We start from the raw sequence: 27,622 nt of genomic DNA, 5'->3' as shown, positions 1-27,622 counted from the left end.
GCATACCGCCCCAACAGATCCACAGATGATGCAATCTTTATTGCACTCCACACAGCCCTTTCCCACCTGGACAATAGGAACACCTATGTGAGAATGCTATTCATTGACTACAGCTCAGCGTTCAACACCATAGTGCCCTCAAAGCTCATCAATAAGCTAAGGACCCTGGGACTAAACACCTCCCTCTGCAACTGGATCCTGGACTTCCTGACGGGCCGTCCCCTGGTGGTAAGGGTAGGTAACTACACATCTGCCATGCTGATCCTCAACACAGGGGCCCCTCAGGGATGTGTGCTCAGTCCCCTCTACTCCCTGTTCACTCATGACTGCACAGCCAGGCACGACTCCAACACCATTATTAAGTTTGCCAATGACACAACAGTGGTAGGCCTGATCACCGACAACAACGAGACAGCCTGTAGGGAGGAGGTCAGAGACTTGGCCGTGTGGTGCCAGGACAACAACCTCTCCCTCAAAAAGTTCTACAGTTGCAGATCCTCAAAAAGTTCTACAGTTGCACCATCGAGAGCATCCTGACTGGTTGCATCACTGCCTGGTATGCCAACTGCTCGGCCTCTGACCTCAAGGCACTACAGAGGGTAGTGCGAACGGCCCAATACATCACTGGGGCCAAGCTTCCTGCCATCCAGGACCTCTATACCAGGCAGTGTCAGAGGAAGGCCCTAAAAATTGTCAAAGATTCCAGCCACCCTAGTCATAGACTGTTCACTCTGCTACCACACGGCAAGCGGTACCGGAGCAGCAAGTTTAGGTCCAAGAAGCTTCTAAACAGCTACCCCCAAGCCATAAGACTCCTGAACACCTAATGAAATGGCTACCCAGACTATTTACATTGTCCCCCCCGTCCCCTCTTTTACACCGCTACTACTCTCTATTGTTCTCATCTATGCATAGTCTTTAATAACTCTACTTTAATAACTCTACCTACATGTACATGTTACTTCAACTAACCAGTGCCCCCGCACATGGACTCTGTACCGGTAGCCCCCTGTATATAGTCTCGCTATTGTTATTTTACTGCTGCTCTTTAATTATTTGTTACTTTTATTTCTTATTCTAATCTGTATTTTTTTAAACTGCATTGTTGGTTAGGGGCTCGTAAGTAATCATTTCACTTTAAGGTCTACACCCGTTGTAATCGGCACATGTGACTAATTTTATTTAATTTAAAATTTGATATGAGACATCAGGACCCTTATTCATGAAGTGTCTCAGAGAAGGAGTGCTGATATAGGACCAGTTTTTAAATAGTAATGAATAAGATTATATGGACGGGGGGGACCGGACCCTAGCTCAGCCCTATGCTGAGATACTTTATGAATACGGGCCACGTGTCACACCCTGATCTGTTTCACCTGTCTTTGTGCTTGTCTCCACCCCCCTCCAGGTGTCGCCCATCTTCCTCATTATCGCCAGTGTATTTATACCTGTGTTCTCTGTTTGCCTGTTGCCAGTTCGTTTTGTTTCGTCAAACCTACCAGCGTTTTTCCCGTGCGCCTGTCTTTCTTAATTTCCTATTTTCTAGCTTTCCTGGTTTTTGACCATTCTGCCTGCGCTGACCCTGAGCCTGCCTGCCGTTCTGTACCTTGTCACACCACCCTGGATTGCTGACCTCTGCCTGCTCTGACCCTGAGCCTGCCTGCCATTCTGTACCTTATCAGACTCTGCTCTGGACTACTGACCTCTGCCTGCCCTTGACATGTTGTTTGCCTGCCCCCCTGTTTCTGTAATAAACTTTTGTTACTTCGAATCTGTCTGCATCTGGGTCTTGTCCTGAGCCTTGATACAAGGATAATTTCATTCAGTTTAAGATTAGGAGAGGGAGGAGTTCTGACTTACTGTCCGCCAAAGTCAATGTAGAACCACCTCTGCAGGAGTTCATAGGTCACCAGGGTGACCCCAAATTGGGGCGAGGACCGGAACACTCGGGCTATAGTAAAGGGAGAAACGACAAAGCTCAATAACAGTTTCACTATTACACCACTGTAGCCTGGGTACCAGTCTGTTTGTGTTAACATTCCACTTCTTGTCACTCCTTATCATGCCAAACACATAGTACAAGAAGTTACATTTTTGCACAAAACAGGTTCTGGATTTCAAACTAAACAATTTGTTGTATGAAGGGTTAAAAACGGTTGCAAGTTAGCTAGAGATTACCATGGTACACTGTAACATAATAGTGGAATATGGTTATTAAAAACAATCACACAGTCAAATAAGACCTAAACCAATCTACATAATCACGCCACATCAGTGGACCTTTCTAGATAACAATACAGCTGAAAAAGGTGTTAACAGATATATAACAGATAAATAAACTAAATATGTAATTTGTATCATTCGTCGTCATCATATATTACTAAAAACGTGGTGATACCTCCCGCTCCTTTCCAGAAGGCCCGTGGTCCCTCCTCCTTCAGAATCTTCCAGAAGCAGTCAGCGAGACCGGTGTACGTGGTCTGGCCGGCACGGGCCGCCACTTGAAGCCTGGTCTTGATCACGTCGGCCGGGGTCACCAGGGAGGCCGCGGGCATGCCTAAGGAGAGAGCGCCTCACTCAGCAGTCATCTGATTCAGTACTTATCACCTATTAACGCACCTTTTACTATTATATTTGTTAAGCACTTTGAAATGCATCCCCTGTGAGAAATGAGCTCTATAAATAAAGTTAGATTGACTGATTGATATTAGTACTGGATGTGAATGTAGTGGTTATGCTACCCTGCATCACTATCACTGCTGAATCTGAATGAATACATTACTACTGTTGGGTTATACTAAGGTAATCATCTAACTCTATGAATTTCCACCCGTGGCTTTTGTGCCTCTTTCAAAACAGAATTCATTCGTAGTTGAATTTCAGTCATCTGAATGAGGACCAGTGATCCTTCTTACAGAAGGTGATTTACGATCAGAAAAAATGCATTGGACGTTCATGGTTTCCCCTCTCAGATTGGAGGGACAGACAATACCTAGTAATGAGAAGGACCCACAAGGTGGCCCGTGTGTCGGTGACTGGTGACTGGGGGCCCCATGCGGGCAGCCCTCTCCAGCCACTTCAGCTATGAATGGCCTCAATCATCAATGGCTGCTTTCGATCTCCATGCACGGTCATTACCATCACCGGCCCCTTCACCAACCAGTCACACAGACTTCTAGCTGCACGTCTTCAGTCTAAACGAGCCATTCAATTCAACCACTGATCAACTCACTCACTGCCACTGTGAGAGCTGAAGAGACCACCTGCACTGATGTCCTTCACAGGAGAGGAGAGGAATGGAGAGCAGTCTTAAATCTCTCTCTCAAAGCTACCTCAGTAGAAACCATATTTGTCTCCAGCCATAGAAAGAGAGAGAGAGAGAGAGGGAGAGAGAGAACGAGGGAGGGAGAGGGAATAAGAGAGAGCGAGCGAGAAAGAGGCATAGAGAGAGAGAGAGAGAGAAAGAGGGGGAGAAAGAGAGAGAGCGAGAAAGAGGGAGAGCAAGAGAGAAAGAGGGAGAGATAGAGAGAGCAAGAAAGAGAGAGGGAGAGAGAGCAGGAGGAGATGACCAGCGCTGCAGTGTGTTCTGGGATCAGGGGGTCTGCTTGGCAAATAATGCCACCCAAACTGAGCGTGTAACTCAATTTCCTGCGCCGACTGTTAAGCGCTAATTGCCAAAAAAGCTTAACTGCTGATAAATGTAGAAAGGAGTGATAAATGCTATGAGCAAATGCAAAATCATAAACTGCATTTCAGGTTTGTAAACCATAGCTCTTGGACCCGGTTGAGGGAATGACCAAAATAAGAGGGAGGGGGAAAATTGGGAGTAGGAATGTCTTTTTAGATTTCTATGAGTTTCCATGAAGCGCCGTGCTCGCTGCTCACTCAGTGCTGAAGAGCAGAACTACAGTACTGACCAACATTATCCCTCAGGATTCAAAATAAATATTTATCCTTTTCTTGTGACGTTCCAAACCACCCTGACTTGGCTTCCGCGCTCGCCTTTTTATACACTGTTTTCTTTAAGACAAACCCACTCAAATAAAAAATATTAAGCCTACACACTTGCTCCAGATCATATTTTCGTGTACGAAGAGGAGAAAGAGACCTGTAAGACTGTGGATCAAAACTGTTGGATGTCTTTCCTCCGGGTTGCCAGTATTGTGAGAGTAAGATCTGTTTATGGCCGACACAGCTCCCATCCTCACCTCCCTCAGCACCTCACTCCTAACATACAGGTAGTGTCTCAACTAACACCCTATTCTGTACTTTTGACCAGAGCCTTATGGGTCCAGAGAGAGAGAGACATTGGACCCTATGGGCCCTGGTCAAAAATAACACACTATGTAGGGACACAGCTCAGGCTGCCAGTTCCTATATGTTAGCAGTGGAAAGTCATCCCATCCTGACTCTGTTGGCTGGCTGGCTGGCTGGCTGGCTGGCTGGCTGGCAGGCAGGCAGGCGGGCTCTCTCTCTGGGCTCTGTCTTCTCCCTCAGCGCTCAGCTCCAAACCCCAGCCAATCACTGAGCACTCTAAATAGGGATGACCACGATTGAGCCTGCGGTCGCCGGCGGCTACTGGGGCCCTAGGCCTAGAGCCAGGAAGTTGGGATGGTTAGGGGGATGGAGGCTGGAGGGATGGAGGATGGAGGGTTAGATGGATGGATGGGGGAAAGGAAGAATAGAGGGATGGAGGTTAGAGGGATGGAGCCGGGGCCTTGGGTCTGGCCCGGGGTCCATGTGGTGGCTCACCAATAACCAGGGACACTCATGCATGGTTTTCTGCTTTCCCAAGAATGGTTCCTTATTAAGCTTGTGATAGTGACGTTTTAACAGTATTGTTTCTTTCCTCTGAATCGTCATCTTCTTATCGTCATTGACCAATATGGTTGAAAAACGTTGTATTTTTTGTATTATCATTTGTCCTGAAGTTTTTGGATGTGTATATATACTTTATCATATAGGCCGAGCAAATGAGAGATCGAGACAGATACAGAGAGAGAGGGAGAGACCGACAGAAAGAGGGAACCAGGCAGAGAGACAGACAATTCTCAAAAGACCCTGGGTCTGAACCACATGGTATCTTACCTGCTATGGCCCCTGAAAACAGCAGCTTGCCTGGTCCAATCCTCCCATCCTCATCACTCATGTAGGCCTTGACGTGCGCATAGCAGGGGAAGTAGATGGCTGAGAAGGGGATGTCTCGCAGGAAACAGGCTTTGGCTCCCTGTGGATGGTGAAGAGATACAGAAGAGACAGAGGTGTGAGGAAAGAGAGGGGGGATTGAGAGGGGAAGGATAGAGAAACAAGGAGGAGTCAAAATAGAGGAAGAGGGAGACAAGAAGGGAGGGAGAGAGAGAAAGAGGGAGAGCAAAGGGGAAGACAGTGAGAAAGAGAGAAAAGGAGGGGTGAAAAAAGAGGAAGAGAGACAAGGGAGAAAAGGTGGGAGGGAGAGAATTAGTGAACTGAATTGAAAAGGTGGGAGGGAGAGAATTAGTGAACTGAATTGAAAAGGTGGGAGGGAGAGAATTAGTGAACTGAATTGAAAAGGTGGGAGGGAGAGAATTAGTGAACTGAATTGAAAAGGTGGGAGGGAGAGAATTAGTGAACTGAATTGAAAAGGTGGGAGGGAGAGAAAATACGTTTCGTAAGAGACACAAACATTCTTTGAGGAGAACGCACATAGAGCACTGTAACACTTTTCCTCTTTCCATCCCTGATTTGGAAAATATACTGTAAATAAATATGTTTTATTGGATGGAAAGATGTTACCTTCAACAGTCTTGATTTTTCCAGTTCCATGGGAACATTATTTGTCATAGCATAGCTTGTGGTTTTATTTCCAAGATTTCTAACCACAAAATGTCAGTACCGTACACATCACTAGTGCTAGGAGTGTTTCCTGCTGACCATGTGACCTGACCAGGGAAAACTCTGGGCCCTTCACTACAACTCATCAACTCTCCTCACTTCTCTTCTCCTGCTTTGGAGAGACGAGAGTGTGTGTGAGAGAGAGAGAGACAAAGAGAGAGAGGGCGAGAGAGAGATGAAGAGAGAGAGTAAAAGACGAGACATCAGGGAAAGAAGAGGAAGATTTCTTCTGTCCGTCACTGTAAACAATGCCATATCTTCAACCAGATTACTTGTCATCTTATTCACCCTCTTGGCTGCCATCCAGGTGGGGTTGAGGCAGGGGAAGGGAAATGGAAGGGTTCTCCCTTCAACAGAGTATTTTAAAGCCAGGCTGCATCCCAAATGCCAACCTACTCCCTACATGGTACACTACCAGACCAGAGCCCGATAAGGGTTTCCTTTGGGCCCTGGTCAAAAGTAGTACACAATATATAGGACTAGGTTGCCAATTGGGATGCTGCCAGGAGAAGTGCTTTAGACAGGCTTCATTTAACTGCTGGGGTTAATCCTACCACTCATACACAGTTTGCACAGATACCTCACTGTACAGGTATCTCTTCTGTCCTCAAAGGCTTTGCTTCATTCTCCCCTGCCTGTCCTCCCCTCCCCGCCAGGGCCGCCATGCCAGACTGCCTGCTGAAAAGTTGCAGATACTATCACCATGGCCCTGGTTCATATTCACAGACAGGCTCATCCTTGTGCCTACTGGAGCTGGAGAGGCTGGGATTATGTGATTCATGTGAATCTATTATGATTCTACTGTGATTCATGTGAATCTACTGTGATTCTACTTTATCCATAATCTATTATGCCTTGTTTCTTCTTCTTCTGAATTATGGTCAGGCCAAGAGTTGCGGTGACAGACCTGTGTGAATGCATGACAATGTATACCGACAGTTGAAGTGGGAAGTTTACATACACTTAGGTTGGAGACATTAAAAGTCGTTTTTCAACCACTCCACACATTTCTTGTTAACAAACTATAGTTTTGGTAAGTCGGTTAGGACATCTACTTTGTGCATGACACAAGTAATTTTTCCAACAATTGTTTACAGACAGATTATTTCACTTATAATTCACTGTATCACAATTTCAGTGGGTCAGAAGTTTACATACACTAAGGTGACTGTGCCTTTAAACAGCTTGGAAAATTCCAGAAAATGATATCATGGCTTTAGAAGCTTCTGATAGGCTAATTGACATCATTTGAGCCAATTGGAGGTGTAGCTGTGGATGTATTTCAAGGCCTACCTTCAAACTCAGTGCCTCTTTGCTTGACACCATGGGAAAATCAAAAGAAATCAGCCAAGAGGCCTCTACAAGTCTGGTTCATCCTTGGGAGCAATTTCCAAACGCCTGAAGGTACCACGTTCATCTGTACAAACAATAGTACGCAAGTATAAACACCATGGGACCACGCAGCCGTCATACCGCTCAGGAAGGAGACGCATTCTGTCTCCTAGAGATGAACGTACTTTGGTTCAAAGTGCAAATCAATCCCAAAGTGCAAATCAATCCCAGAACAGCAGCAAAGGACCTTGTGAAGATGCTGGAGGAAACCAGTACAAAAGTGTCTATATCCACAGTAAAACGAGTCCTATATTGACATAACCTGAAAGGCCGCTCAGCAAGGAAGAAGCCACTGCTCCAAAACACCCATAAAAAAGCCATTGTTATGTTTGGAGGAAAAAGGGGGAGGCTTGCAAGCTGAAGAACACCATCCCAACCGTGAAGCACGGGGGTGGCAGCATCATGTTGTGGGGGTGCTTTGCTGCATGAGGGACTGGTGAACTTCACAAAATAGATGGCATCATGAGGCAGGAAATTTATGTGGATATATTGAAGCAACATCTCAAGACATCAGTCAGGAAGTTAAAGCTTGGTCGCAAATGGGTCTTCCAAATGGACAATGACCCCAAGCATACTTCCAAAGTTGTGGCAAAATGGCTTAAGGACAACAAAGTCAAGGTATTGGAGTGGCCATCACAAAGCCCTGACCTCAATCCCATAGAAAATGTGTGGGCAGAACTGAAAAGGCGTGTGCGAGCAAGGAGGCCTACAAATCTGACTCAGTTACATCAGCTCTGTCAGGAGGAATGGGCCAAAATTCACCCAACTTATTGTGGGAAGCTTGTGGAAGGCTACCCGAAACATTTGACCCAAGTTAAACAATTTAAAGGCAATGCTACCAAATAATAATTGAGTGTATGTAAACTTCTGACCCACTGGGAATGTGATAAAAGAAATAAAAGCTGAAATAAATCATTCTCTCTACTATTATTCTGACATTTCACATTCTTAAAATAAAGTGGTGATCCTAACTGACCTAAGAGGGATTTTTTACTAAGATTTAATTTCAGGTTATTGTGAAAAACTGAGTTTAAATGTATTTGGCTAAGGTGTATGTAAACTTCCGACTTCAACTGTACATAATACACAGTATGTATCTCCTTCTGTATATGGCTATGAATGAGGGATAGTACATGGTGCATATAGTATGATTGATTGTTAATATGTGTCTTTTATTTTTTTAATTAACCTTTATTTAACTAGGCAAGTCAGTTAAGAACAAATTCTTATTTTACAATGACGGCCTACCACGGCCAGACGCTGGGCCAATTGTGCGCCGCCCTATGGGACTCCCGATCATGGCCAGTAGTGATACAGCCTGGGATCAAATCAGGGTATGTAGTGACTCCTCTAGCACTGAGATGCTGTGCCTTAGACCGCTGCACCACTCGGGTTCCACTGAGTGTCTATCTGAATGCCTGTGTGTATGAGCACTGGAGTACATAAAAGTATGTGTTTATATGAGTGAATAGGTTTGTCTTGATAAAGCCATTCAGTCAGTCAGCCCCTCCAGCAGCAGAGCGGAGGTAGGTAGGAGGGGGAGAGAGAGAGAGAGAGAGAGAGAGAGAGAGAGAGAGAGAGAGAGAGAGAGAGAGAGAGAGAGAGAGAGCCAGAGAGAGAGAGCCAGAGAGAGTGAGAGAGCCAGAGAGAGAGAGAGAGAGAGAGAGAGAGAGAGAGAGAGAGAGAGAGAGAGAGAGCCAGAGAGAGAGAGAGAGAGAGAGAGAGAGAGAGAGAGAGAGGGTAATTAGCCTGACAAAGGGTGCTCTGTGCCTGGGCACAGCCCTGAGGAGCCAGCCCGTCTGGAGCTCTCTAGTCCTCCCTCCCGGCCCTCTTCCTCTCTCTGAATGCACATTGTCTCAGAAGCAGGACAGGAGACACAGACACAGGGGAGGACTAGAGGAGGCACCACCACTGTCATACCGGATTCAGCATTCTTATAGACATAATGGAGCAGACATACTATAGACGCAAACATATTCACGTTTGTGCGTGCACACACACACACGGACAGACACAGACAGACAAAGACAAGTGGAGGCACCAGGTTCAGCATTCACACACACACACACACACACACACACACACACACACACACACACACACACACACAGATGACTGTCATGGGAAGAACCTGGGAAGAAATAGAACTGAAACTTTGCCACAGAAAGAGAAAGGGGTAGAATCTACAAGCTCTGGGTAAAGGACCGGAGCTTTTTAAAATGTTTTTTAAAGCTTTCATTTAAATGAAACCCCAAAAAGTGTTAAAACCCACAGTTTTAACGAGTGACAAAAGGCTAAATCAGAACTCTTTAAAATGCTTCATGAATCAAAGACACTGATCATCGGTGTCCTTTTAAAAAGCAACCTCTCCATAAAGAGAATGACCCACGGTAGTTCTAAAATAACACCTGCTATCCACAAAACGTCTCAGAGTAGAAAAAGTGATAAGAATAGAGACATTATACTCCTACTCTTATTGGTCAAAATAAAAGCTATGCATCCAAGCCTCTTTAGTCATAAGAGTCCCATCTAGTCGACATATTTAGGAGACCTCGTGAGCTGTCCTAACCAGTTAATAGTTACCAGCAGGTGCCTTGAACATAGAAAAAGGCAGCCAGTCAGGGGTTCCTGTGCCACATGCAATTGCTTTAGAGTTGAAAGAATGTGTTGATATTTCTATATGATTAATCCATAAATTATCTACACCTACATGGAACAGTATCTCTTCGCTTTTTACAATTATTTCACGAGGCCTATTTCACATGATATGCCTAAATATTTATAGACACTAGGCTAATAAATAAATATGTTTTTATTTTGATTATTTAATTACCGACATCATGTTATTTCAAGTTCTCTTTGGAGTGCAATATCACATTGTTAAAAAAGATGGCTAAATTGGACCTGTCAATAAATTGGCCAATTGAAGGCATTTAGGGCTTATGTTAACTTTGATTGTGTTCAATGATAATAATAGACCTTTTAAACGTTGTATGCAACATTATCGGCAAGTGAAATTATGCCTACTGTGCCAAAGCGATTTAGAGTTCCTAAATGGGAGAGATGAGAGTGTTGATATAACAGTAATATTGTCAGCTTCCACTTTTAACAACCATCAGAATCTGTAAAAAAAAATTAAAAGGTTATGTACCAACATATTAGGCAATAATTCAGAGTAGGCAAAGTGATTCTGTCAGGCAAAAATTATATCAAACATTTTATCATTGTAACATTTTATCTATCAGTAACATTCACCATGGTTGTCTAAACTGTGCTATTGTCACACCCTGATCTGTTTCACCTGTCTTTGTGATTGTCTCCACCCCCCCTCCAGGTGTCACCCATCTTCCCCATTATCCCCTGTGTATTTATACCTGTGTTCTCTGTTTGTCTGTTGCCAGGTCGCTTTGTTTTGTCAAGCTTACCAGCGTTTGTCCTGTCAGCTCCTGTTTTTTCCCAGCCTCTTTTTTCTCGCCCTCCTGGTTTTGACCCTCGCCTGTCCCGTCTTTGTACTCGCCTGCCTGACCACTCTGCCTGCCCCTGCCTGCCGTCCTGTACCCTTGCCCCACCTCTGGATTACCGACCTCTGCCTGACCTGACCCTGAGCCTGTCTGCCGTCCTGTACCTTTACCCCTGTTGCTGTAATAAATATTGTTACTTCAACACGGTCTGCATCTGGGTCTTACCTTGATACCTGATAGATTTATTACAAGACGCTGCGGAGAGGACTGGGGACAACGCTGTGTAGAGGACTGGGGACAACGCTGTGTAGAGGACTGGGGACAACGTTGTGTAGAGGACTGGGGACAACGTTGTGTAGAGGACTGGGGACAACGCTGTGTAGAGGACTGGGGACAACGCTGTGTAGAGGACTGGGGACAACGCTGTGTAGAGGACTGGGGACAACGCTGTGTAGAGGACTGGGGACAACGCTGTGAAGAGGACTGGGGATAACGCTCTGTAGAGGACTGGGGATAACCCTCTGTAGAGGACTGGGTATAACCCTCTGTAGAGGACTGGGGATAACGCTGTGTAGAGGACTGGGGATAACCCTCTGTAGAGGACTGGGGATAACGCTGTGTAGAGGATTGAGGATAACCCTCTGTAGAGGACTGGGGATAACGCTGTGTAGAGGACTGGGGATAACGCTGTGTAGAGGACTGGGGATAACGCTGTGTAGAGGACTGGGGATAACGCTGTGAAGAGGACTGGGGATAACGCTGTGTAGAGGACTGGGGATAACGCTCTGTAGAGGACTGGGGATAACGCTGTGTAGAGGATTGAGGATAACCCTCTGTAGAGGACTCGGGATAACGCTGTGTAGAGGACTGGGGATAACGCTCTGTAGAGGACTGGGGATAACGCTGTGTAGAGGACTGGGGATAACCCTCTGTAGAGGACTGGGGATAACGCTGTGTAGAGATTGAGGATAACCCTCTGTAGAGGACTCGGGATAACGCTGTGTAGAGGACTGGGGATAACGTTGTGAAGAGGACTGGGGATAACGCTGTGAAGAGGACTGGGGATAACGCTGGTAGAGGACTGGGGATAACGCTGTGTAGAGGACTGGGGATAACCCTCTGTAGAGGACTGGGGATAACCCTCTGTAGAGGACTGGGGATAACGCTGTGTAGAGGATTGAGGATAACCCTCTGTAGAGGACTGGGGATAACGCTGTGTAGAGGACTGGGGATAACCCTCTGTAGAGGACTGGGGATAACCCTCTGTAGAGGACTGGGGATAACGCTGTGTAGAGGATTGGGGACAACGCTGTGTAGGGGACTGGGGATAACCCTCTGTAGAGGACTGGGTATAACCCTCTGTAGAGGACTGGGGATAACGCTGTGTAGAGGACTGGGGATAACCCTCTGTAGAGGACTGGGGACAACGCTGTGAAGAGGACTGGGGATAACGCTCTGTAGAGGACTGGGGATAACCCTCTGTAGAGGACTGGGGATAACCCTCTGTAGAGGACTGGGGATAACGCTGTGTAGAGGACTGGGGATAACCCTCTGTAGAGGACTGGGGATAACACTGTGTAGAGGATTGAGGATAACCCTCTGTAGAGGACACGGGATAACGCTGTGTAGAGGACTGGGGATAACGCTCTGTAGAGGACTGGGGATAACGTTGTGAAAAGGACTGGGGATAACGCTGTGAAGAGGACTGGGGATAACGCTGTGTAGAGGACTGGGGATAACGCTGTGTAGAGGACTGGGGATAACGCTCTGTAGAGGACTGGGGATAACGTTGTGAAGAGGACTGGGGATAACGCTGTGAAGAGGACTGGGGATAACGCTGTGTAGAGGACTGGGGATAACGCTGTGTAGAGGACTGGGGATAACCCTCTGTAGAGGACTGGGGATAACCCTCTGTAGAGGACTGGGGATAACGCTGTGTAGAGGATTGAGGATAACCCTCTGTAGAGGACTGGGGATAACGCTGTGTAGAGGACTGGGGATAACCCTCTGTAGAGGACTGGGGATAACCCTCTGTAGAGGACTGGGGATAACGCTGTGTAGAGGATTGGGGATAACGCTCTGTAGAGGACTGGGGATAACGCTGTGTAGAGGATTGGGGATAACGCTCTGTAGGTAACCTCTGTAGAGGACTGGGGATAACGCTGTGTAGAGGATTGGGGATAACGCTCTGTAGAGGATTGGGGATAACCCTCTGTAGAGGACTGGGGATAACCCTCTGTAGAGGACTGGGGATAACGCTGTGTAGAGGACTGGGGATAACCCTCTGTAGAGGACTGGGGATAACGCTCTGTAGAGGACTGGGGATAACGCTGTGTAGAGGATTGAGGATAACCCTCTGTAGAGGACTGGGGATAACGCTGTGTAGAGGACTGGGGATAACCCTCTGTAGAGGACTGGGGATAACCCTCTGTAGAGGACTGGGGATAACGCACAGTAGAGTACTGGGGATAACGCTGTGGAGAGGACTGGGGACAACGCTGTGGAGAGGACTGGGGACAACGCTGTGGAGAGGACTGGGGACAACGCTGTGTAGTGCTAGTGAAGTGGTAAGAGAGGCAGAAACCAAAAGTATCAGAATAGACATGTAGACTGTAGAAAATTGCTAAAATGAGTGTTTGAGTACAGCTGTGACCTAATAGTCCCTGAATTTGAATACAGTACTAAGTGTAGTAGTGTACAGGAGGACCTGCCTTGTAGAGGCCAAAGAAACCCAGGTCCTTGATGACAGATATGGCGCTGACGCGAGGGCCGGTGGTGATCTCTCCAGCCACCTGCAGCCGGATCTTCACAATCTCCAGAGGGTTGGTGAAGATCACCTGGGATCCACCCGCCTGGACACACACACACACACACAGAGTGGGGATTAACGGAATAGTGATTTGTGAAACCTGGATTAGCAGCAGCACAAGGGGAATCTTTTTGTAAAACAGCTGTAAGAGAATGGGCTGTAAGTGACAACTGGAGCTATGTAACAGAGGGTAACCATCAGCGTACACCGATGGTGCCCTGATAGGGACATCACAGGTCTGACTGATGTCATTCACACACATGACAGTTCAATAGGTTACACTGGCTGTGATAGGTGTTTACTGTAGACTGGCTCCCAGGTCTGTCTGTAATGGGTGTTCACTGTAGACAGGCTCCCAGGTCTGTCTGTAATGGGTGTTCACTGTAGACTGGCTCCCAGTCTGTCTGTAGTCTCTGAACCATCCGTCTTCAGTTGCACCCTGCCTGAGGGGTTCTGTCTCCACAACGCTCCAACTGTGTACCTGGTGCCGGAGATAAAACCCCCAGCCACAGGCCCAGACAGGTTCTTCTCAGAGAGCTTCAAGGCGGCACGGCTTTCATGCACAGCTACGGTATCTGGAGCTAGGGGTGCAGTGTGGCAGTGGCTGTTGTCTGTTCCATGTTTGTGCTGCTCCCATGTTGTGCTGTTGTCATGTTGTGTTGATGCCATGTTGTGCTGTTGTCATGTTGTGTTGATGCCATGTTGTGTTGTTGTCTTAGGTCTCTCTTTATATACTGTGATGGTGTGTGTCTCTCGTCGTGTTTTGTCTACATTCATTTTATTTGTTAATCCTAGCCTCTGGCCCAACAGGAGGCCTTTTGCATCTTGCGTCATTCGAAATAGGAATTTGTTCTTAATTGACTTGCCTGGTTAAATAAAGGTTAAATAAAAAATCTTTTAAAAAAAGCAGCTAAAGTAGCTAACTTCGTCTCGGCACGAAGAGGGAGAGCCGGGACATAGTTAGCCGGGAAGGCAGCAACCATTCTGGAACAGTCTCTCTCTCTCACACTAGTTGCCCCTGGATACCGTGGCTGAAAAGTGGCACAGTGCAATTAGATAGAAATCTGTTTCCATGGAGTCCTTCCCTGCCGTTAAATACGGCCTGTACTGTTTGTTGTACTTTTCTCTCCCCCCTCCTTTGCTGTGAATTATTAATGTGTAATTGTGTGTGTCCCCTCTATCTTACGGGAAGGCTATCAAATGAGTACCCCAATCTGAATGTGCAACCTTGTGCGTTTTTTAACAGCCGCCCCCGAATTCGTAAGTAAATGTTCCCGTATTTTGAGGGAGAGATCATAATCGCCCCATTGAAGGGTGTAGTACATTAAATAGTGGCGCAGAACTGACCAACATTTCCCTTCCAGAACTAAAAGAGGCATTGAATAGTAGGGGCCGATTCTTCATTCTAACGACTTACAGGTACAAATTTATAACTACTTCTGTGGAAAATTATATTTCATAGTTGATTACAGCGACCCTCTAATAGCGATGCATTTATTACCGGTCCGTTGGACATAGAGATGATGAACTGAAAATAGGGCCACTTGAGCAGCCAACGCTCTCTCTCACATCAATTGGACACTAATTGGGAGATTTCTGAATGTTAAGGAGAGCAACAACATCACAGGTTAGAGAAACCACCGCACTATTAGGTCTGACAGACAGAACAACAGACACGCCTGTCGGGGGGGAGAGATGGAGAGAGACAGGGGGCGACAGAGAGCAAGAGAGAAACAGAGACAGAGAGAGAGGGAGAGAGACAGAAAGAGGGAGAGATTTGATTACAGAGTGAGACAGTTGGTGGTGCTCTGATAATTCCCAGGTAATTACAAGGCAAGGTGATCCCCTGAGGGGGTTTGAGAGTCAGAACCTCAGACACGCTCCAGCACTACATCCACAGTATGTGTGGGTGTGTTTCTATGTGTGTGTGTTTCTGTGTGTTTGTGTGTGTGTGTGCGCACATCAGCCAGATCGCTCAAGATTGACTTCGAAATTGGACGTTGGTCCATGTCCTGAGGACGTCGGGAAATGCCTTCAAAACCGGCCACTAGGGCCAACAGTGAGCACTATTACCATCAAGTAGGCTTGGGTTTTGCTACAGCATTGTGGACGAGGGTGGCGGATGGGCGGAATCCCGTGACTTCAGGACCAAAGGTCACATGTTCAATCCCAGTGGTAGACACTCATTTTAACTCTATCCCAAACCTTGACTTAACCATTCACAATGAACGCCATAAACGTAATGTTTAACCCTATCCCAAACCTTAACCCTTAACTTAACCATTCAGAATGAATGCCTAAACTTAATGTTTAACTCTATCCCAAACCTTAACCCTTAACTTAACCATTCAGAATGAACGCCATAAACTTAATGTTTAACCCTATCCCAAACCTTAACCCTTAACTTAACCATTCAGAATGAACGCCATAAACTTAATGTTTAACCCTATCCCAAACCTTAACCCTTAACTTAACCATTCAGAATGAACGCCTAAACTTAATGTTTAACCCTATCCCAAACCTTAACCCTTAACTTAACCATTCAGAATGAATGCCTAAACTTAATGTTTAACTCTATCCCAAACCTTAACCCTTAACTTAACCATTCAGAATGAATGCCTAAACTTAATGTTTAACCCTATCCCAAACCTTAACCCTTAACTTTGACATTTGAAGAAATGTGGATAAACGTCTGAATCTGAAGTAAAATTGGTAACTTGTTACACACACACACGCGCGCACGCGCACACACACACACCCTCGGGGTAACAGCTATGTAAAAGTTTACTTTTCAAAGGAAAACAATAGTTTAGCACTAGTTAGCAAACATTAGCCACCCTCAATTAATAACTACTCACACTTTCATAGGTGCCAGAATTCTTAAATGAGGATTACACAAATGTGCATGCATTTATGAGTCTGTGTGTGTTTATGTTGATGTGATCATGTGCATGTTAAACGTTGTGATAAATGTTTTATAACTCGCAACGGAGCCGAATAACAAACCGTTACAAATGCTTAAAAATCAAACCATGCAAATTGAAGTTATTTACACTGAATAATTGCCACAGTGAAAACTAACAAAGCAACACTGTACTCTCTCTCTCTCTCTCTCTCTCTCTGACTCTCTCTCTCTGACTCTCTCTCTCTCTCTCTCTCTGGCTCTCTCTCTGACTCTCTCTCTCGCTGACTCTCTCTCTCTCTCTCTCGCTGACTCTCTCTCTCTGACTCTCTCTCTCGCTCTCTCTCCCCCCACATTGGCCCAGTGTGTATTTTGAGTAACCAAGCCCTCAAATGAGGGCCAGCGACCGCCTGATAGGCATCCAGCCAGCCAGCAGCGTCTCAGTAAACGGAGCATGCCGTTCTTACCAAATAATCATTAAGACCTGGCAACCCTCACTGAGCTTAATTCTGAGGCTATTATGAGGGGAGGAAAGAGCAGAGGAGAGAGGAAGGAAGAGAGGGGTGAGCAGAGGGGAGATGAGTGTGTAAAGAGGAGAAGAGAGGCGACATGTGGAGGAAAGGAGAGTGGGGGAAAGGAAAAAAGGAGAGAGAAGAGGAAAGGAGAAGAGGTTGAGATGAGTGGAGGACAGCCGAGTGGAGTGGCAAAGAGCAAAGTTGAGATGAGGAGAAGAAGGTAGGAGAGGGTAGGAGAGGGTAAGAAAGGGTAGAAGAGGGTAGGACAGGGTAGAAGAGGTGAATGGAAAGGAGAATAGAAAAGTGTAAAGGAAATGAGAAAGGGGGACTGAGGAGGAGGGAGAGGAGGGAAATGGAAAAAAACAAGATCAGAGGAGAGGAGAAAAGAGGAGAAGATATCAGAATATGACTAGATCCTCATTGACTGTGTCGTATTTATTACTTATTTTACCGTTAAAACCTCATTTAAACACTTTTTTTTACACACCTCACTCTTTCCCCCCGTCCTCTGTATTTCATCCCCCCTTCTTCTGTCCTGTCAGACTATGGTCTGGGACTGTCGCCGGAGCCCAAACCAACACTTTCACAGCTTCCAAATCATATAAACAGACTTCATGTGATGTGGCTGAAGTCTCCCTAAACAGGGTGTGTGTATGTCTCTGTGTGTGTATGTCTCTGTGTGTCTGTGTGTTTGTGTGTCTGTGTGTTTGTGTCTCTGTGTGTGTGTATGTCTCTGTGTGTGTGTGTATGTGAATGTATGTCTGTGTCTGTGTCTGTGTCTGTGTGCATGCATGTGTGTGTTTGTGCATGTAGGTGTGTGTGTGTGTGTGTGTGTGTGTGTGTGCATGCATGCATGTTTGAGTCTGCTTCTGTGTATGCATGTGTGTCTCTCTGTGAGCGGTGTGTGTGTGTGTGTGTGTGTGTGTGTGTGTGTGTGTGAGAGTGATAACAGGAGAACGGCTCACCAGCACTAACACCAGGGGCTGAGACAGGATGAAAGGAGCTGTCAGAACAGCTCACGATGAAAAATAGGAAAAATCCATCCATCCTCACTCCACAATGCCATGGTATAATTTTGGATATGGAAAAGATATTTCACAGCAGCTTCGATGGTACAATGATTCTCTACACTATACTTGCTTGTTTTGTCACATAAACTGAAATGAGGAGAACTCTTAGGATTTTAGCAACCAGGAAATGGCGGAATGATTTCTGCATAGTGCATCTTTAAGTCCTAACCTTAATTGAGCTGTATACAGGTCACATAATGACATACATATTCTGCTTTAGTGATCGGCATCAAACGGGTTCGTGGTGAAAGGCCTCTCTCTATTCATTGGTTGAGGGGGTAACACTACAGCTAGACCCAAAGGGATGAGGTGGGGGGGGGGGGTCAGAGTGTGTGACAGCTCACTGAACAAACACAGGCTGTGTGTAGTGGGGTGGAGGTGGGGGAGGGGGTAGTCTCAGGTAGCAGTCTCTTTATGTCTTTCTTTCAACAGGGATATATGGCTTTCTAATATAATATAATGTTGATATAGCGTTTACCGTACATCTCTCTCTGTGTTGATGGACGTTGATATAGCGTTTACCGTACATCTCTCTCTGTGTTGATGGACGTTGATATAGCGTTTACCGTACATCTCTCTCTGTGTTGATGGACGTTGATATAGCGTTTACCGTACATCTCTCTCTGTGTTGATGGACGTTGATATAGCGTTTACCGTACATCTCTCTCTGTATTGATGGAGGTTGATATAGCGTTTACCGTACATCTCTCTCTGTGTTGATGGACGTTGATATAGCGTTTACCGTACATCTCTCTCTGTGTTGATGGAGGTTGATATAGCGTTTACCGTACATCTCTCTCTGTGTTGATGGACGTTGATATAGCGTTTACCGTACATCTCTCTCTGTGTTGATGGAGGTTGATATAGCGTTTACCGTACATCTCTCTCTGTGTTGATGGAGGTTGATATAGCGTTTACCGTACATCTCTCTCTGTGTTGATGGACGTTGATATAGCGTTTACCGTACATCTCTCTCTGTGTTGATGGAGGTTGATATAGAAATACCGTATGTCATCACTGAATATATGTCTCTGTGTTGATGAGACTCACACATGCACCAGCCAGGATCTCAGCAGGTACAGGGATTGATCCATCTTTCTGTCTGGTCTTCCCTCTGATAAAGTCATTCACCTGTGGTGAGAAGAGAAGACTAAGCATTAGACGCACACTAAGACACAGACATACACACAGACAAAATACAGCGGGAGTGGATATTGGTACGCTAAAGGGCCACTGATTGTAGTAACAGTAACATTTCACTGTGAGACTACTAATACATGTACCCCATATGAGGTAGACTTTAAGTACTTAAACTTTTCATTTTGCATCCTGATTGAAACAGATCTAGCTCTCTGTCCTTGTACTCTTGGATTTAAGTGCTGCATTAGACAAGGTTGACCATGATGTCCTTCTGGACAGACTGGAGAGTTGGCTTGGCCTCTCCGGGCCAGTTCTAAATTGGTTTTGGACCTATTTAACGGGTCGAGAGGTTTTTTATCACCCTTGGTGAACATAACGGGATTGTTTTTTGTCATGTTCGGTAATGTTGGTGACTGGTTATTTCGACGGGTGCTGTTTTTTGCCCGTGTGTAAAAGTTGATGTTCGTGTGTTTGTGTTTGGACAAGTGTAGTGTTTTACCTTACACCATTCATTATTCTGAGTAAAGTTACGTTGCTCCCAATTCTCTGCTCTCCTGCGCCTGACTGCATACACCAGCTACACCCACCATTATGACAATAACACATTTACATAAGTATTCAGATCCTGTACTCAGTACTTTGTTGAAGCACCTTTGGCAGCGATTACAGCCTTGAGTCTTCTTGGGTATGACGTTACAAGCTCGGAAGACCTGTATTTGGGGAGTTTCTCCCATTCTTCTTTGCAGATCCTCTCAAGCTCTGTCAGGTTGGATGGGGCGTGTTGCTGCATAGCTATTTTCAGGTCTCTCCAGAGATGGTCGATCAGGTTCGATTCCGGGCTTTGGCTGGGCTACCCAAGATCATTCACAGATTTGTCCCGAAACCGCTCATGCGTTGTCTTGGATGTGTGCTTAGGGTCGTTGTCCTGTTGGAAGGTGAACCTTCGCCCAAGTCCGAGGTCCTGAGCGCTGTGGAGCAGGTTTTCATCAAGGATCTCTCTGTACTTTGTGGCGTTCATCTTTCCCTCGATCCACAGCATAATGCTTCCACCACCATGCTTCAACATAGGGATGTTGCCAGGTTTCTTCCAGACGTGATGCTTGGCATTTAGGCCAAAGAGTTCTTGGGTTCATCAGACCAGAGAATATTGTTTCTCATGGTCTGGGAGTCCTTTAGGTGCCTTTTGGCAAACTCCAAGTGGGCTGTCGTGTGCCTTTTACTGAGAAGTGGCTTCCGTCTGGCCACTGATTGGTGGAGTGCTGCAGAGATGGTTGTCCTTCTGGAAGGTTCTCCCATCTACACAGAGGAACTCTGGAGCTCTGTCAGAGTGACCATCGGGTTCTTGGTCACCTCCCTGAAAAAGGGCCTTCTCCCCCGATTGCTCAGTTTGGCTGGGTGGCCAGCTCTAGGAAGAGTCTTGGTGGTTCCAAACTGCTTCCAATTAAGAATGATGGAGGCATCTATGTTCTTGGGGGCCTTCAATGCTGCAGACACTTTTTGGTACCCTTCCCAAGATCTGTGCCTCGACACAATCCTGTCTCGGAGCTCTATGGACAATTCCTTCGAATTCTGCTCTGACATGCACTGTCAACTGTGGGACCTAATATAGACAAGTGTGTACCTTTCCAAATCATGTCCAATCAATTGAATTTACCACAGGTGGACTCCAAGTTGTAGAAACATCTCAAGGATGATCAATGGAAACAGGATGCACATGAGCTTAATTGTGAGTCTCATAGCAAAGGTTCTGAACATTTATGTAAATAAGGTATTTCTGTTTTTTGTTTTTTTATAAATTTGCAAAAATGTCTAAACTTGATTTTGCTTTGTTATTATGGGGTAAGGTCTCTGCACTGGATGCCTGTGAGTTTTTTTAATTCATTTTAAGATTCTTCTATTGGTTTTTAAATCAATACACGATTGTTCACCCCAATACATGTCAGACATGCTTTTAAGTTATGTACCCAGTAGGTCCCTCAGGTCCTCTGGCACTGGCCTTTTAACTCTCCCAAAGCCTAAGACCATGAGGCATGGAGGCAGCCATCGTTACTATGCCCCCAGCCTCTGGAATAGCCTGCCAGAGAACATATTTATATTTAAAAGAGATCTTAAAACAAATATTTTTGGTTTGCTTTTCCTTAGTGTGCTTTTTAGTTGTTCAGTTTGTGTCATTCTTTTGTTTTTTATCTTATGTTTGTTGTGTAGTAAATATTTCAGATTTTATTTTCATAGTTTTTTATTCGTTTTTTCCCGTGAAGCACATTGTGTTGCATTCCATGTTTGAAATGTGCTGTATAAATAAAGCTTGATTTGATACATTGGGGTTTGATTTGAAATATTGAGGGGGGTGGGGTGTGTGTGTGTTTGAGTGTGTGTGTGTGTGTGTGTGTGTGTGTGTGTGTGTGTGTGTGTGTGTGTGTGTGTGTGTGTGTGTGTGTGTGTGTGTGTGTGTGTGTGTGTGTGTGTGTGTGTGTGTGTGTGTGTGCCTGCATGCGTGTGTTTGAGTGAGTGAGTGTGTGTGTGTGTGTATGCACATAAGATCTGTACTGTATATTAAACTAAAACTAGAGGTAAATGTTCAACTAGGGCCCAGTGAGGGGCTCCGTGGTAACTGGGGCCTGACTGGTCTCCATGTAGAGAAACAAGGCACTTACTGTCAGCTTTATGGCTTTCTCCGGGGCCACACCCAGTAGCTGTGGTACCAGACCTGTCATTAGAACACAACATGATTAGAAAAGAGAAGGGCCAAGGAAGTACGACACACACACACACACACACACACACACTGGCAGACCGCGGCACAGCACAGCACAGTCCCCCTCCACATGAAACACATACCCTGCTGTATTCAATTCTGCCTGATCCCCCTGACACTAAATAACACTATTGATGTGGGGTGTGGGGACATCAGGGTCTTAAAAGACTAACAAAGTGAAAGAAACTCCTTCCCAGAATACAAAAAAAGACATAAAACACTCTAACCAAAGTTTATGCGGTCCTAAATTACAACCCAAGACTTCCAGCAGGATAAAAATAAACCAAATAATCTGATTGGAGTGTGTTGGATGACCCATCTCAGTGTAATAGTGGAGAGGTTGGAGGGGGGTAGTGAACGCAGAGCCCAAAACAGGCCACACAGAGTCAGACACAGGAGCACAAACATAATGATTAGCATGGCTTCAGCTGGGCTGGAACTCACAAACAGAAACAGGAGTGTTAGTTGTGTTTGTGGCAGGGCTCAGGCTGAGAACCACACACCAGTTATATTATTATTAAATGGCCCATAACAGCTCACAGTTGTAGTTAGAGACGCTTACTGCTTTCTCATGCTGCTGCGTTGTTTGCGTAAGGGTTCCCGTCTCGAGATGATGACATCATCCTAGTGTTTGCAGTGTGTGGTGTTCTGGTTCTGGTCTGGCTGTCTCACCATTCTAATGCTCACCTCATTCAGTAATGGGAAACAGGGGAGGCGAAGGAAAAAGCTCAGCTTCATTACATTAAAACAGAAACTCTCACTCTCCTCAGTGGCTAATATAACATAACCAGCTTTACTACACAGTAGATACATGTTAATGAGGGAATTGTGAATAACAATATATGAGATTCAAGAAACTAATAAAAAGCAAATGTGTTTGCTTCTGGAGTCTTTCAAATTGTCTTCTTCGTTTAAGCTTGTTTTGTAGTGGAACTGTACTATGTGGCTTGGTGACTGGATGGCCATTCAAATACAACTGTATCATTTGATGTTTGGTCACATGATGTCTAGGAGTGGAGAACAGAGAGCTGGTATCTGCCAGTGTACCACTACCTTGGAGCCAGGTCTGTCTGACCGTGTGTCTGTAATGTCAGAGACCTCTCTAAAGGCTTGGTGTCCTCTGACAGACACTAAGGATTCCCACTTCCTCTTAGAACCCTCAGGGGAGAAGTCACCTGTCAATCCTAATTCAGAGAATTCCAAAAGTCACCCCCCCTTTTCAAATCATATGATATAGTGTGTTGTTCAAGAACCTTCCTACCCCCCTCCTTCCTCCTGCTCTCTCCCTCCCTCCCTCCCTCTCCCTCCCTCTCTCCTCCCCTCCCTCCTCCCAACCCTCCCTCCTCCCTCCTCCCATCCGCTCCCGCTCCCTCTCACCTCCCTCTCCCTCCTCTCCCCGCTCCCTCCTACCCCCATCTCCCTCCTACCAGTTCACTCCCTCTCCCTCCTGACCCCCGCTCCATCTCCCTCCTCCCTCCCTCTCCCTCCTGACTCCCGCTCCCTCCTACCACCTCACTCCCTCTCCCTCCTGACTCCTGCTCTCTTCATCCTGCTCTCTCCATTCTCTCTCTTACCCCCCGTTCCCTCACCCTCCTACCACCTCACTCCCTCCTCTCTCCCACCTCCCTCCTTCCCGCTCCCTTCCCTCTACCTCCTACCCCCCGCTCCCTCCTCCCTTCCCACCTCCCACTCCCTCCTACCACCTCCCTCCCTCTATCTCCCTCCTGACTCCCGCTCCCTCCTACCACACGCTTCTTCTCCCTCTTACCTCCCTCTTACCTCCCGCTCTCTCCTCCACTCCCTCTCCCTCATACCTTCCGCTCCCTCTCCATCTTACCTCCCGCTCTCTCTCCTTCCTAACCCTGCTCCCTGTCCCTCCATCCCCCCGCTGCCTGTCCCTCCATCCCCCGCTCCCTGTCCCTCCATCCCCCCACTCCCACTCCCTGTCCCTCCATCACCCCGCTCCCTGTCCCTCCATCCCCCCACTCCCTGTCCCTCCATCCCCCCGCTCCCTGTCCCTCCATCCCCCCGCTCCCTGTCCCTCCATCCCCCCGCTCCCTGTCCCTCCATCCCCCCGCTCCCTGTCCCTTCATCCCCCCGCTCCCTGAGTGCAGGTACTTATTATATTAATGCCAGTTGAAGTCTGGCTGGGGCAGTCACACACCACCATTGTGACAGAGCTCTGCTGGTATGTGGCCTTTGCGTGCAGCGTGCATTGTCCCCCTGAAACTCCCGAGACTACCTTTAATCACTTCAAAGAAGCCAGGTCAGAGGGAAGGTGAACTCAGACCCGCCCTCCTCTCCTCTTCCCCCTCTCTTCTACCACACCTCTAAACCCCATCTGTTGTTGTGATGGAGTGAGATGAAGTCGAAGCTGATCTCAAGTCAGATTAGTGTTTTAATTCATATGGTTAGGTTAAGATGAGGGTAAGCTGATCCTAAATATGTGCCCACCTCTACCCAGAGCTGTAGTGATGATCATTAGCCTATCACTACATCCTAAATAGTGCACTACTCTGGCTAAAAGCAGTGTACTATATAGGGAATAGGGTGCCATTTGGGACACATCCCGTCTGGTACTGACCTCTATAGAGGCCGAAGAAGCCTTCGTAGCGCAGCACCTTCTTGAAGCAGTCCAAGCTGTTCTTGTACATGAGCTCTTCCACCAGGGAGCCTGTGGTCCTCTGGTTCTGCATCCTGGTCTTCACTAGGTCTATGGGGTACACTGCTGTGGCTCCCACAGCTGGAAAAACACATGACATAAACTTTATTAAGGCGTTAGAGGAGAGGAAAGATGCTAGAAAGACGTCATTAGGTTGTTATTGCGGTATGTTGCTCTTCACCAAGATCTACACCACCGGGGGTGGAGGGTGATGGGGTGGAGGGTGATGGGGTGGAGGGTGATGGGGGTGGAGGGTGATGGGGTGGAGGGTGATGGGGTGGAGGGGTGAGGGGGGTGGAGGGTGATGGGGGTGGAGGGGCCAGGAGGGTGGAGGGTGATGGGGGTGGAGGGTGCCATGGGGGTGGAGGGTGATGGGGTGGAGGGTGATGGGGTGGAGGGTGATGGGGGTGGAGGGTGATGGGGGTGGAGGGTGATGGGGGTGGAGGGTGATGGGGTGGAGGGTGATGGGGTGGAGGGTGATGGGGGTGGAGGGTGATGGGGTGGAGGGGCCAGGAGGGTGGAGGGTGATGGGGGTGGAGGGTGATGGGGTGGAGGGTGATGGGGTGGAGGGGCCAGGAGGGTGGAGGGTGATGGGGGTGGAGGGTGATGGGGTGGAGGGGAGGGCCAGGAGGGTGGAGGGTGATGGGGGTGGAGGGTGATGGGGGTGGAGGGGCCAGGAGGGTGGAGGGTGATGGGGTGGAGGGGCCAGGAGGGTGGAGGGTGATGGGGTGGAGGGTGATGGGGTGGAGGGTGATGGGGGTGGAGGGTGATGGGGTGGAGGGGCCAGGAGGGTGGAGGGTGATGGGGTGGAGGGTGATGGGGTGGAGGGTGATGGGGTGGAGGGGCCAGGAGGGTGGAGGGTGATGGGGGTGGAGGGTGATGGGGTGGAGGGTGATGGGGTGGAGGGGCCAGGAGGGTGGAGGGTGATGGGGGTGGAGGAGGGTGATGGGGTGGAGGGGCCAGGAGGGTGGAGGGTGATGGGGGTGGAGGGTGATGGGGTGGAGGGGCCAGGAGGGTGGAGGGTGATGGGGGTGGAGGGTGATGGGGGTGGAGGGGCCAGGAGGGTGGAGGGTGATGGGGTGGAGGGGCCAGGAGGGTGGAGGGTGATGGGGTGGAGGGTGATGGGGTGGAGGGTGATGGGGGTGGAGGGTGATGGGGTGGAGGGGCCAGGAGGGTGGAGGGTGATGGGGTGGAGGGTGATGGGGTGGAGGGTGATGGGGTGGAGGGGCCAGGAGGGTGGAGGGTGATGGGGGTGGAGGGTGATGGGGTGGAGGGGGGAGGGGCCAGGAGGGTGGAGGGTGATGGGGGTGGAGGGTGATGGGGTGGAGGGGCCAGGAGGGTGGAGGGTGATGGGGTGGAGGGTGATGGGGTGGAGGGTGATGGGGGTGGAGGGTGATGGGGTGGAGGGGCCAGGAGGGTGGAGGGTGATGGGGTGGAGGGTGATGGGGTGGAGGGTGATGGGGTGGAGGGGCCAGGAGGGTGGAGGGTGATGGGGTGGAGGGTGATGGGGTGGAGGGTGATGGGGTGGAGGGGCCAGGAGGGTGGAGGGTGATGGGGGTGGAGGGTGATGGGGTGGAGGGGCCAGGAGGGTGGAGGGTGATGGGGGTGGAGGGTGATGGGGGTGGAGGGTGATGGGGTGGAGGGGCCAGGAGGGTGGAGGGTGATGGGGTGGAGGGTGATGGGGTGGAGGGTGATGGGGTGGAGGGTGATGGGGTGGAGGGGCCAGGAGGGTGGAGGGTGATGGGGGTGGAGGGTGATGGGGTGGAGGGTGATGGGGTGGAGGGGCCAGGAGGGTGGAGGGTGATGGGGTGGAGGGTGATGGGGTGGAGGGTGATGGGGTGGAGGGTGATGGGGTGGAGGGGCCAGGAGGGTGGAGGGTGATGGGGGTGGAGGGTGATGGGGTGGAGGGTGATGGGGTGGAGGGGCCAGGAGGGTGGAGGGTGATGGGGGTGGGTGATGGGGTGGAGGGTGATGGGGTGGAGGGGCCAGGAGGGTGGAGGGTGATGGGGTGGAGGGTGATGGGGTGGAGGGTGATGGGGTGGAGGGGCCAGGAGGGTGGAGGGTGATGGGGGTGGAGGGTGATGGGGTGGAGGGTGATGGGGTGGAGGGTGATGGGGGTGGAGGGTGATGGGGGTGGAGGGTGATGGGGTGGAGGGTGATGGGGTGGAGGGGCCAGGAGGGTGGAGGGTGATGGGGTGGAGGGTGATGGGGGTGGAGGGTGATGGGGTGGAGGGGCCAGGAGGGTGGAGGGTGATGGGGGTGGAGGGTGATGGGGTGGAGGGTGATGGGGTGGAGGGGCCAGGAGGGTGGAGGGTGATGGGGGTGGAGGGTGATGGGGTGGAGGGTGATGGGGTGGAGGGGCCAGGAGGGTGGAGGGTGATGGGGTGATGGGGTGGAGGGTGATGGGGTGGAGGGTGATGGGGGTGGAGGGTGATGGGGTGGAGGGTGATGGGGGTGGAGGGTGATGGGGTGGAGGGGCCAGGAGGGTGGAGGGTGATGGGGGTGGAGGGTGATGGGGTGGAGGGTGATGGGGTGGAGGGGCCAGGAGGGTGGAGGGTGATGGGGGTGGAGGGTGATGGGGGTGGAGGGTGATGGGGTGGAGGGGCCAGGAGGGTGGAGGGTGATGGGGTGGAGGGTGATGGGGTGGAGGGTGATGGGGTGGAGGGGCCAGGAGGGTGGAGGGTGATGGGGGTGGAGGGTGATGGGGGTGGAGGGTGATGGGGGGAGGGGATGAGGGTGGAGGGTGATGGGGGTGGAGGGTGATGGGGTGGAGGGTGATGGGGTGGAGGGGCCAGGAGGGTGGAGGGTGATGGGGGTGGAGGGTGATGGGGGTGGAGGGGCCAGGAGGGTGGAGGGTGATGGGGGTGGAGGGTGATGGGGTGGAGGGTGATGGGGTTGAGGGGCCAGGAGGGTGGAGGGTGATGGGGTGGAGGGTGATGGGGTGGAGGGTGATGGGGTGGAGGGGCCAGGAGGGTGGAGGGTGATGGGGGTAGAGGGTGATGGGGTGGAGGGTGATGGGGTGGAGGGTGATGGGGGTGGAGGGTG

The 27,622-nt window shown here is 48.8% G+C and overlaps 1 protein-coding gene across 1 annotated transcript in view; it reads right to left on the bottom strand.

Annotated features, from left to right (window-relative positions):
- The window catches only part of slc25a13 (solute carrier family 25 member 13), a 90,901-nt gene that overhangs the window by 11,592 nt on the left and 51,687 nt on the right, over positions 1-27,622 (bottom strand). The window contains exons 11-17 of the mRNA XM_014178472.2: positions 24,500-24,658; positions 21,815-21,867; positions 19,071-19,151; positions 13,436-13,576; positions 5,089-5,227; positions 2,399-2,557; positions 1,861-1,951 (exon numbers count right to left, since the gene is read on the bottom strand). Of these exons, the coding sequence (XP_014033947.1) occupies positions 1,861-1,951; positions 2,399-2,557; positions 5,089-5,227; positions 13,436-13,576; positions 19,071-19,151; positions 21,815-21,867; positions 24,500-24,658 (823 nt within the window). The remainder of the gene's footprint in view (positions 1-1,860; positions 1,952-2,398; positions 2,558-5,088; positions 5,228-13,435; positions 13,577-19,070; positions 19,152-21,814; positions 21,868-24,499; positions 24,659-27,622) is intronic.

Source organism: Salmo salar, chromosome ssa27 (genome assembly GCF_905237065.1).
Source record: "Salmo salar chromosome ssa27, Ssal_v3.1, whole genome shotgun sequence".
In the NCBI taxonomy this organism is placed as follows: Eukaryota; Metazoa; Chordata; class Actinopteri; order Salmoniformes; family Salmonidae; genus Salmo; species Salmo salar.
Note: the sequence above shows the minus strand (reverse complement) of the source record. Positions and strands in the feature narration are given on the sequence as shown.